This window comes from Gallinula chloropus, assembly GCF_964237585.1.
Source record: "Gallinula chloropus genome assembly, chromosome: 22".
Taxonomy (NCBI): domain Eukaryota; kingdom Metazoa; phylum Chordata; class Aves; order Gruiformes; family Rallidae; genus Gallinula; species Gallinula chloropus.
Genome location: NC_140107.1, coordinates 5,989,819 through 6,002,165, shown reverse-complemented (window position 1 = coordinate 6,002,165; position 12,347 = coordinate 5,989,819). Strand labels below are relative to the sequence as shown.

At 54.0% G+C, this 12,347-nt stretch overlaps 1 protein-coding gene across 1 annotated transcript in view; it reads right to left on the bottom strand.

The window, feature by feature from the left end:
- The window catches only part of GRIK3 (glutamate ionotropic receptor kainate type subunit 3), a gene marked incomplete at both ends in the record, with an annotated part of 113,288 nt that extends 104,617 nt beyond the window's left edge, over positions 1–8,671 (bottom strand). The window contains one exon of the mRNA XM_084274322.1: positions 8,557–8,671. Coding sequence (XP_084130448.1) covers positions 8,557–8,671 — 115 coding nt within the window. The remainder of the gene's footprint in view (positions 1–8,556) is intronic.
- Positions 8,672–12,347: the final 3,676 nt, after the last annotated feature.

Genomic DNA, 12,347 nt, shown 5'->3' with positions numbered 1-12,347 from the left:
AAGCTCCCTCAGGCTGGGCAGGTGCAGTGTCTCAAGGGCAGGGGGGGAGCATTTAAAATTGCCGCTGCGACTTCACTTCTCAGCGCCTTGAATTCACCTCAAAGCTAACCGACAAGTCTAACACTTCAGCCCCAACAGACAGCCGTAACTCAGCTAAATTTGTGGGTTACACCAGCTTTTATTTACTGTTTCATCCCAGGAGAGAAGGAGGAGATGACAGCCATCTCTCCACTGCAGTGGGGGGGAGGCTGCCCACGGTAACGCTGGTTCCTGCTTCCCCATCTCGGATGGCGCTTGCGTTCTGCAGCCCCCACTCTGTGATTTTCAGGCCAGTTTACATTCCCCTTCACCTGGGTACTGGCGAGTTCAAGGAGCTGGTCTGTTCACCTCTGAACCCCTGGTTTGAACAAAGGACTCGCTGTAGCAATCAAATGTCATTACTGGCTAATGAGTATCCAGTGGCCTACTAAAAGCAGTCAATGGCCTCTTCCCATTCCTCATTGGACACCCGAACCACCGTTACAACCTGAGCTGCTGCAGCGACACTAATGAATGCTCCTGAAGCTCCTGCTTGCAGATGTCAAGGATGGAAGGCTAATTTCAATCAATCAGGCTCAAAAGCCTTTGTAATTGTAAAAGCCTGCTTGGTGGAGGCAGGGAGGCTGGCAGGGAGGCTGGCAGGACAGCTCCATGTGCTCCTGCCGCGCGATGCCCAAGTGAGCCCTCCTGTACCAATGTCATGCTCTGGCTCAGGCAGCTGGCAAAATGTGTTGCAGTATCTTTCAGGCTGCTTTAAGGGGGGCTTTGCCTGCAAATCCAATGGGTGCAGGCAGGAACAAATCACAACAGAAAACCACAGCCCTGTTCCCAAAATCTCCTGTGCCCAGATCTTTAGTTTATCACCATCATGCAGCACGCTGTGCCTTGCTGGAGTGACTTCTCAGGTAGTTTTTGTGCAGTGTCTCTCCTCCTGATGCCAGATGGCATCCAACCCAGAAATTTTGTATTTCCTATTTCCTCCTCTTTTCCTTTTGTACTACTAAGCATTGTGGCAGGTTTATCCCACAGCATCCTCTTCATCTCCTTATGGAGAGCTGTGTGCCCAGCCAAGCGCACCCAGGGTTGGTGACTCAACCGTCTCCCTGGGCAGCCTGTTCCACATCCCCACAACTCTTTCAGGGAAGAACTTTTCCCTAATGTCTGCTCTGACCCTGCCCTGGTGCAGCTTGAGCCCATCCCCCTTTTCCCATCTCCTGTCACTGGGCTGAAGAGACCATTGCCCACCTCTCTGCACCCTCCTGTCAGGTAGTTGTAGGTCGTAATAAGATCTCCCCTCAGCCTCCTCTTCTCCAGGCTCAACACCCCCAGCTCCCTCAGCTGCTCCTCATAGGATTTGCCCTCCATGGACAATGGATAATGGACAATGGACAATGTCTCACTGCAGGTTTAAAGCACGAGGAGACACGATGCTGCTGAACCCTCAGGTAACACTCGACACGGCGAGCGTCTCATAGCACAAACCTGAGGAACGAAGCTGTAATGCCAGAGGAAGGTTCCCCCCCACAGCAAGAGGGGGGCAGCAGGAGGCGAGAGCTGAAGGGGTTAAAAGAGAGGCAGCCACAAAGAAAAGCTGTGCTGGAGCGAAGACAAAGCAGCTTCCCACCTGCTTTCAGAGCTCTTGCTTGCGGTAAGAACCTGCATCTGGTTTAGACTTTATTATGAGTAATAAATACCAGCACATTATCCGGGTTTTTACTGTTAACGAACAGAAGTAATGTGTGAAGCTCCATAACAGCTGAATCCCCTCTACATCAGCCCAAACCGAGACAATCCCTGCCTGGAACAACAAGCTTGAGTCTCCATGGAGCACAGAAGCTGGGAGTATTCACTGATGGGGCATCAGGATTCCCCCCCCACCCGCAGTCACTGCAAACACCCAACGTCTGCAGTCGCAGTGACTTCGACTCTCACACCTTTAAGACAACCAGCGCTCCTCCTTTCCATCCCTTCCCTTTGGCAGCATTGCCATAGCACAGGTTTTATCCTCCCGCACAGCCCTCAGCCTCTCTTCCCTCCCCTCCCTTCGCCCATCGAGTTCTGGTGCTTTCAACTCCTTATCTGCCTTACCCAGAGACTTCCACCAGCCTGTCTTCTAAGTGTGGGAAGGGAAAAAAACCACCCCAGTCTAGACAGCATCACATGAAACCCCTAGCCAAAATGAGGGGAAGGAGACTGCACGGCGTAACCGGGGGCAGAAACGCAATACGCTGGATTATGAGGCTTAATGCTTGCTACAAACTGAGCGTGCAGTGCTGGGTTTTGTGTGATATTGTGTCTCTGAAGCTATTCTGGCAGAGCTACTCCATGGAAATGCTTGGAAATCAGGGATGATAGCTAATGGAAGAGAATGGAGGAGGAGGAGGAGGATGAGGGTGGCCTGGTGCAGGCGGAAGCGAGCCGGGGAGGCACAGTGCCCTCTGCTGAGCTGCCAGCCCTGGGCTGCTCTGGCATCATACCCACCGCAGGGGAGGGAAGGAGAAACCCGGCTGCATTTAGGATTGCTAATTCAGTGCCAGTGCTGAGCTGCACCAAAGGAGCACTTCATTTACCAGGACAAGGGACACCCAACTTCGCTGGAGACGGAATTACTTTCAGCATCGTTCTGCGCACGACTTTATGGGAACCTTTTTATAGTATCAACCCTCCACTTAGTTCCAGCAATAAAAACATCCAGAGATGGAGAGAGATGAGGTTTGAAGGTGGATTTGCAGCTGCCGGTGATAAACCCAGCCATGGCAGCGCGGCACGAGCAGGCAGCTTTCTTTGCGCAGGCGTGTTTCCCCCCCCCGCCCAGGCAGAACAATCACCCCCCCTCTGCACACCCAGAGACCACGCAAGGCTCCTTCTACACCCAAGTTCTGCATAAATCTCTGCATCAATTCAGCCCATGGGGATGTGGATGTGCTGGTGCACGCAGCCAGGGGGATGTGCCTGCCCTGAGGAAGCAGCCTGGCACTAAGTAGGTCTGTTTATTTTGGCGGTACTCTTGCCCCCTGTGATGAATGAGGGTCTTTTTTTTTTCCCCTCCAGTCTGTGGTTTGATCTTTATTTCCTGTATGAAGTTCTCAAGAGGATGCCAAGACCAAATAATTAGACTATTCTGCGATAAAGAGGTAACATTGTTATTCAAATGCATTCAGAATTAATTTACCACCAAACAATTTACGCTGCCACCCTCCTATCCTGCTGAAAATCACTGGAATACGTTATCTGACACACAAAACATCTCATGACCTGAAATAACTTTATCAACCATTAAATGCCTGAGCAGCGGGTGCGTGGCCGTGGAAATACCCACAGAAATACAAGAGAGAAGCCACGAAGGCAACAGAGTGATTTAAAACCAGGAAAAACCAAACCAAACCTATAAAGCCCTTTACTCACAACAGGGAACATGCAGAAACCAGAATCCTGAAGCAGCCTGTCAGTGTGCTGGGCCCCGGGAGATTTGGGGGGGGTCCCTCAGTCTGGGGAAGCCCAGCTCTGCTTTCTGTGTGCTGCTTCTCCCGACCAGGGAGTGAACAACACAGGGGTGGGTGGTTGGGCTGCCCACTGGTGATGTTCCCCCACTGAAGGTTCCTGAGCCCACGGGCTGGTCTCAGGTGCCGTGAGGCTGCGCCTCTGAAGCTATTTGTTTCAGGGAGGGGGAAGCGCATCGATCTTGGTTCAATCTCTGACGGCTCCTCTAACCCCACCGTATTTCATCGCCTCACTGGTCATGCAGAGACATTGCTCATTGTTTGGCACTCGGTGACCCCCCCGCCCCAGACCCTGGGCGGGAGACTCAGGCTGGCTCAGCTCTGCTGCCGCATCCTCACCGGGCGGTAACACCCGACATCCACTGCCTGGTGTGCACAGCCAAGGAGGTAGCTGCCAGGGGCTCCAACCCAGGGAGGCTGTGGCAGAGGGTGAACACACGCTGCAATTGTGTAAAAGGGTAAAACATCGAGTCTCAGCCAGCACACATGCCGTTTTCTGGGTGAGACTCCCCCATCCACAGGTGGACCTCCAGCCCCTCTCACACCCCAGTGCTGTCGCATGCAGGAGCGGGGCTGGACCATCCTGCCACCCCCTCCCTGAAGGACACTGGCCAAACCCATCACCACCCATGAGCTTAACTGAAAAACACCCAACCCATCTTTCCTAGGATCACCTCTGCAGCACCCCTATACCCCAGCTCCCAGGCCTGTGGGCGCTGCCTTTTCCAGCCTGGGAAAGCCTGGGTTTGCCTTTATTTTTAAAAATGAAACTTCGTTTGCAGAGTGTGGGAAGGTGATTTCAAAATAAAATCCCAGACAGGCATAATAAGCCTCAGAAAAGCCACTCATACAGAGGCGGAGAATTACCCAAAGCATTTGTTTTCTGTGTATTTATATAAAATAATCAATGGTTATTTTTTTTTTCCACGCAGATTCCAATCCCATTTGATTGTCTTTCCCCTATTACTGGCAAATCATACAAACAATCGATGCCCTGACCCCTTCTCTATGCAAACACAGCTTAGAAAGACACTACAAGAAATCAAAGCCGATAAATTCCTCCGTGCAGGACTGTTTGTTTAAAAGCTTAACCAGAGCCCACAGTGACTTTGGTGACACGAGAGTGGGACTTTCAAACATGCTGGAGGTATAATTATTGCCACTAATATCAGCAGGACTGTAACCTTGGTAAAACAGAGCAAGAACCCAGGGGTGAAGGTGATTCCTTTTAAAATGCAGAAAGCAAAATGAAATCCCTCCCCCTCCCCGGGCACTGCGTACTTCTCCTGCAGAGGAAGGGCAAGGGGAACGTGCCGCCGGTGTTGGGGGACCGGAGTGCTGGGTGTGCTGTGGGGACCCTGCCTGTCACCCTGCCTGTGTGGCAGGAGCCACGTCGCTCCTTGCGAGAGCCGGGGTGGCCAAGGGAAGCGATGGGCTGTGTGGATGGGCTGTGTGGCTTTCGTGTCACCTCCTCAGGAGCCCTTGAATCCAAAAAAAAAACCACTAATCAACAAATGCAAGTGCTGTAAATGGATTGATGGCTCCAGCAGTCTGATTTTTTACAATTACTTATTAATCTCAAAGCATTGGCACCCACCCCATCTGCATGTCTGTCTCACTCCCGCATCATCCATCACAATAATCACTCGGAGTCATGCCTGGTGGTGCTTCAGCAAAGCCCGGCGATCGAAAGGGGTCTGCAACGAAACGCTGGTCCTTCACATGCCACACCGATTCCAGTCATCCCACCTTGCTTTGTTCAGGTTGGGGCCATCAGGCTCTACAAAACAGCATCAAGCCCTTGCCTGTCACTTTGAAGGGGTGCTACACCTGCCTTTTAATCCGAGAGAAAGGTTAGATAAATAACCTATCCAAGGCAGCTTAATCATCGTGCTCTCTCTGCTTTTACTATATGAGGGGCATGATATTGCAAATAGTCAGCTGCTCAGTGCAGCACTTAATAACAGGTATAATCTCACTGATCTCATCCGCAGTCAGGGCTGGCAGCATCACATACTCCACTCAGTCACAGTGGTGTAAACACAGAGTAACTCCGCTCACGCCGTTAACAGTTCCCTGGCTTTGCAAGCAGAATAACTCAGAGCTAAATTGAGCACCTTGAGAGTGCAGCAGATCTAGATGGGGGGGGGGGGGGGTTCTGATACAGCACTTTCAAATATTTAACAGATTGCGTAATAATTGAACAGCAGTTGGATAAGCTTCAGATACAAACTCCTCCTTAATAATAAAAAATAAATACAAGATCCAGCAACAAGGCATGGATTTTCTTTGTACATGTATATGTATAGATTATGTTTAGATGTGGAGATTAAATATTTATATTTTACTCAGGAGAGAAAGAGCGCTCTTGGCTTTTCCTTCCCCTCCTTAGACATCTCTCCCTGTATTTATTTTAATAGTCAGCTTTATAGGAAAGCAAGAAAGCTTTGAAAAGTTGCCTGTTTTCTCTCTGGTTTGATATTCAGTTTTAAAACAATACTTATTTAAGTGTTCTCCACTTCTTGGCATAACCTAATAATTAAAAGAATTACTTGAAAGCCAGGGCAGCTTGGCACAAATTAATGCAGGGGGGAAAAGGCTGCAATTTTCCAATGGGCTGGAAAGAAAAAAAAGAGGTCAAAATTCTGCCAGTTTTAGCTGAGAGCGAAGGTAAACACAGATCTCCCTGTAGCCCCCTTTAAAGCTCCTTTTTGTTTCCCCCTGATCTTTAAGTTTCTTGTTTTACTGATGAAGAGAAAGGCTAAACGAGGTCCTGAATGTTGGGGTGTTTCTCGGTGATTAAAGCAGGGCCGCTCCCGCGTTCGGCACGGCGGCGGCAGCGCTGGCGGAGGCGATGCGCAGCGCGGCTCCCGCAGCGGGCAGCCCTGCCTGCTGCCTGCAGCTCACCTCCCTGTGTTTGCACCCACCCCGTACCGGTGTCCCCCATTCCTGAGCTGGGATGAGGGGGGTGGGGCTGCAGGAGAAGGGGAGCAGAGCTGCAGCAAAACCCCAGTGATTTCGGTGCAGGGCTGCAGCAGTTCCCGGGGTGGAAGCTCCTTTTGTGCAATTGCTTCGGTCTCTGTCTAGAACATCCATTTTCAGGGCAACTGAGGCACCTGGGCATGAGGCTAAACATCTCCACAGAGCCGCAGGGATACTCCTGGGCCGGGATGTCTCCCACAAGCCGCGTTGGCATTCCCAGAGGTCTTGGCATCCCTCGCTCTAGCGACTTTCAGGCCGTTCCCCCCGCGAGCATCTGCCTGCGCAGCAGCATCCCCTTGCACGCTGCCTCCGGAGCGGCAGCCTGCCAGCACGCCGGGTCTGGCCACCAAGCATCCAGGCCCGCTGCTGCCAAGCCAAAAGCAGGATGAGCTGCAAGCCCAGAGCTCCCAGCTGCAACGGGACTCCCCAGGGCACACGGATGGGGATCCGTGCCCTCGGAGCCACCGGGAAGAGAAACGCTGCTGCGGCACTTGGTGGGGACAAGGCTGGTGATAGATGGGGGGGGGGGGGGGAATCTGCCACGCCACAGTGGGATGCCTCCTCCCTGCTCGCGTGGTGGGACTGGCAAAGCCCAGCGTACCCCGTCAGCAGTGACAGGAGCTTTCCTGGGAGTGGGTTTCTGTTGCACGAAACATTTCCAGCTGTTGCAGGCTCTGGCTGAGCATACCAAGCAGCTTGGCTCAAGTAAAAGTTCAGCAGCTGCCAGGGCCCAGGCCCCTGAGGCAGGTCCCTTAACCTTTTCCACCAAACATCTCCGGCACTACAACATGCCAAGACGATGTCTGCCTGGAATGCCTTGTTCATGGAAGTCCAGGGGAGAGCAGATGTTTTACCCTGCAGGATTCAAGTCCTTGTCCATGAGATGATCCGGGGCCACGCAGTCATTCAAAACCATGCTGGAGGTGACAGTGTTTCCCTTCAGAGAGCGGCTGTCTCTCAGGACTAGCATTTTTCTCTTACTGGCTTTCACATTGCTGCTTTGCAGTTGCCTTGGGATAAATAACACCATTTTTTCCCCCACTTTAAAATATTCACAAACATTCAGTTTTCACTAGTTTCCCTGGGTTAGAATTTGATCCCTGAAAAGATAGGTAAACCTGTCCTTATAAATTTTACTGGGCAGACAGCAAATCCCTGGGAATGTGTGTATCGATGGCCAAGTACATGGGATGTAACAAGAAATCAGTGCTGCTCTTTACATGACACGCTTTAAACAAGTATCTCGTTTAATTAGAGAAAGAAAGATCGTTGACTCTTTCCCAAGCTGTTATCTGTGCAATTACTTTATGTAACATTATTAAAAATTAATTTTCCCCAGAACCTCAGCGATTCAATGAAACATGCCTGGCCCTCAGCAGCGGCTGCGGCATAGCCAGCCCACTGGCATCCTCCAGGCAGCGGGGCTCAGTGCCACGGGCCCCCCCAGACTGCCTGTCCCTTGTGCCGGGCACCTCTGGCCTGGGATCAAAGCACCTCTGCCCAGCACCCCGACTGCAGCAGGCTCAACACCTCTCCTCGCAGTGGCACAGCACCCCTCCTTGCACTGGCACAGCACCTCTCCTCACAGCCGGCACTGCAGCCCTCCTTGCACCAGGCTCAGCATCCCCCCTCTCCGGGGGCTGAGCATCCCCTTCTCCAGGGATATAGCTGCCCTCCTCGCACCAGGCAGCTCGGTTCTTCTCCGAGCAGGCACAGCATCCCCCCTCTCCGGGGGCTCAGCATCCTTCCTCCCCGGGGCAAAACATCGCTCCTCTCTCCTTTGCTCCGTGCCTAGCACCCCCACTGCACCGCGCCCAGGGCGGCTGCTCGCACCGGGAGCGTTACCCCCCTTTGGCAGCGGCACGGCACCCCTCCGTGCCGGGACACAGCCCCTCAAGCACCGCGCCCGTCCGCGCTCCGCGCCCGCCGGCAGCCTCCAGCCCGGCACCGGGCAGCGCGTCCCCCGCCCCGGCACCGTTCCCCTAACTTCGCCCCGCCGCTCCCGGCCCGTCCCCGCGGGGAGAGGTGGCCTTACCTATCCGGATGACATGCGGCATCCCGTGCGAGCACTGGCCCCAAAAGCCGCCGACCAGGAGCGCTGCCCAGTATTCCCAGAGCACGCCGCGGAGAGCCGGCCAGAGATGGGGCATCGTTGGGCAGGGCGCGGGCCGGCGCGGCCCTACGGCCCCAGGGGCAGCGGGCGAGCGGGCGGCTGCTGCCCGGGGCTCAGGCGGAGCGGCCGGTCGGCGCCGAGGCCGGACCGCTCATGGCACATCTTAGTGCGGCCGCGCCGGCCCGTCCCGCGGCAGCCGCTCCGTGCCGAGTCCAGCCGAGCCGAGCCGAGCCGTGCCACGCCGAGCCGAGCGCAGCCGTGCCGGGCCGTGCGGTGCCGGTGCCGGTCGGGCGGCACCTGCGGAGCCGGGGCTGCCGGTGCGCCCGGAGGAGCGGCTCTGTCCCCTCCTACCACTGATGCGCGCGGCTCGCGCAAAGCCCCGGAGTGGAGCGTGCACACACTCACACACACACACACACTCACACCCCGACACACGCACTGACACACACCCCCGGCACACACCGACACGCTGCCTGCCACACGCCCGCTCCCCCGGGGCGAGGGCAGGGCCGGCTCGGAGGGGACCCCCCCCCCACCGGGCGGGCAGAGCCGCCGGGCAGGAGGCGGCCCCGGACCCCTCGGTGGGGACCGCGGGGCGGGGGGAGGCAGCGGGTGTACCGGGGCGGGGGGTGGGGTGTCTGGCAGCCCCGGGGTTGGGGGAATCCTCTTGCCCCCGGCGGTCCCCTGTCCCTCAGATATCCCCGGAGACCCCGCTGTGCCCGGAGCCCCCGATGTCCCGAATGTCCCCGGGCGTTCTGCGGTTCCCCTCTACCCCGCCGTGTCCCCGACAGCTCCGCCGCCGGACCAGGCGGGGCAGCATCGCTCGGGCCGGGGCCGGGCTGTGCCGGCAGCGGCGGGCGGGTACCGGCGAAGGAGAGGGGGGGTCGGGGCTGCCGGAGCGTCGGGACCCGCGAACGGGCGCCCAGCCCGGGCTCCGCAGCCGGGAGTTTAATGACCTCGGTGACAGAGACAAAGGGCCGCACATGCAGCAGATAAGTCGGCTGCTTTGTCAACTCGCTGGGCTAGGCGAGGGAGAATTTATTTTTTTTTCTCATTTAAATAATTTGATCTATTCCATCATTTCCAATCGCTCCCATTTGCCAGCTGTCTGCTAACTACATCGCCTGGAACATCTGAAGAGCAAATCTTTAATTTTCTTACAAACATCCTATTACTCCATATCTGTTCATCCTTTTAATTTTCCTCCTCCATCGCTTTCCCCCAGCAAAGAGCTCGGTGTGCTCAGCTGGTCGCTGTCCTGCGCTCCAGAGACCTCATGCTGGACCAGCCTCCCTTAGCCTGAACGCGTGAACTGGAGGAGGGGACATATGCAAGTCATTATTGGTCTAAAACTCCCAGAAAAGTTGCCTGGGTGCTGGATCTGACAGCAGAGCGCCAGCACGCTGACTGCTGCGGTGAGACAGCCCTGCTGGGAGCAGGAAGGGAAACCTGTGTGCCCATCGCAGTGGTGTCTGATCTCTGGCTGTTTGTGTACAGCAGAAGCAGTGAGGGATTGGCCAGGGTATCTGATAGATGTCACCGTCATGGAATCATAAGGAAAAGCTGGAAGAGGCTCTGGGGGATCTGCAGGACCGTGGCAGGACCAGCGCCTCTCAGAGATGCTGGTGTAACTTTTCCTAAAGCCTCTCCAGGCACCCAGTGCCGTGGTTTAACTCGTGCGTCGTTTGGGGTGATGGGAAGGTACCCCAAGCAGGACCTGGGTTCTCAGCATTGTGTCTCCTACCTAAGAGTCAAGCCAGAGAGGCAAAGGCACTACTCAGCATCTTCAGAGCACGGTGCAGAAGTTTGATCTCAGAGGAGATCTGTTGTTACTGTTTATTGTGGGCAGACTGAGGCCCCGACTTCCAGCAGGAAATCTTACCACTGTCACAGGCAGTTAGAGAAAAGGGTCTCTCAAAGGTATTTTTATCCCTCATGACACCAACAGGGATGAGATTTAGCAAAAGGGCATGGAAGAAAATTTCTTTACTTATTGCTTAAATGAAGGACAGCTGTTTCTGTGAACTTGTTCTACAATTAAATGTCACAACCTGGTGAATCATTACACCTGGAGATAAAAAAAGCCCCACAAACCTACTGGGAGGGAGAGGGTAGAGAGGGCTGCTTCATCTGTCACTCTTCTTTACTCTTTGCAGACTCCAGAATGTAGAGAAGAGGGATTGATTTTGAGTAACTTGGGACCAGAGGTTCAGGATCTGTGGACTGTTTAAGTTGAAGTGTAGATAGGGTGATATATTCTGGTAGTTTGTCAGGGTCAGGATGTTGGTCCTCAACCTTTTACTGGTGCTGGGCACTAGTAAGGCTCTGACCTTTGCTTCAGCCTCTGGATCCTACTGCAGAGCCAGCACCAATAGTTTATTTCTTGTTATCTGACCTGACCAGCAGCTGGTAGGTGTATGGAGCTCATGAATGGTCCCCATCATCCACATCGGCCCCTCAGAAAGGTGGGACAGGAGCAATCGTTCCTCAGAAGTTGGACAATAAACCCAGCCACACATGCCTGGATGCCAGGCAGAGATGTGCTTGGTAGCTGCAGGTCTCCTTGCTTGGGGTTTGCGTGGTCTTTCCTTCCCAGAGTGATCTGAGCAGCGTGCAGCAGGCTGTGGCTGTGCTTCCCTTCTGTGTGCTCCTGAGCTCCCATGCTGGTCCCCAGCCCTGTCCCTGGCATGGGGCTTGGTGGTGCTTCTCTCTCCTGGCAGTGCTGTGCTCCAAGGGGATCCCAGAGCTGCTCCATGCCATGATTAGAGAGATAATTTGGAAGCTCCTCTTAGATGTTGCACTGTAGTTACCTTCACTTTTTGGTTTTCCCTTTACTCCAGGTGTGACCAGTAGATGCACCACACCAGGGTCCACCCCCTGAGCAATGACCTCCATCCCGGAGGCCAAACTCTCCAGCAGCTGGGGCAGAGGGAGGTCATTAGCATATAATTACAGCCAGGATAAAATGGCTGTGGAAACAAGCTGGTTGCTGTCTGCAAGGCTGGCTGAGCAGCTCCCAGGACCAGAGCTTCACCTCAGTGCTGCTGTGGGGTAAGTGCTGCCTGGTGGGATGCTGGGCTGTGCCTGCCTGGCCTTGGGGTGTGGGCCATTTAGGGGGTGAGTTGGGACCCAGTTTAGGGACCTGGGGCTGTTGCTTTGCTGAAGGTTTTGGTGTTCTCCTGGTTTGTTACAGTGATGCTAAAAATACCAAGTGTTTGCCTGGTTCACAAGTGCTGTGAAAGTGGCTTTAATGTGGTGGGTCATCACTTTGTAGTGTACTGATAACTAGTGCAAATGCTCTGCTGTATTTATACCTTGTGAACGCAGTGTACTCTTTAGGAGAAGTCACTTGGTCGTTCCTGGTTTATTATGAGAGACTGGGATGTGCTGGGTTTTTTTTCTGCCCTTTTTACACTGAGTATGTGTGGCATTTGGAGTTTGGTTTATTGCACAGGTAGGGCTCTGATAATCATGTGTGTCTCATGGTTTTTATATACATAAACCCCTCAGTTCTCTCCCCTACAGATAAAGCTGTGTATTTATGGGTCTCTTAAAGGTTCTGGGTGTAAGGCTGTTTATTTTTGAGGGTGAAACCAAACCATCTGTGAAAGTGGGCAAAGTGCTGACATTACTAATGTATAAGGACAAATTCTGATGGGTGAAGGACCTTTCCAAGCAGGATTCAAGCTTCAGAGCAGCATCAGGAGTATGAA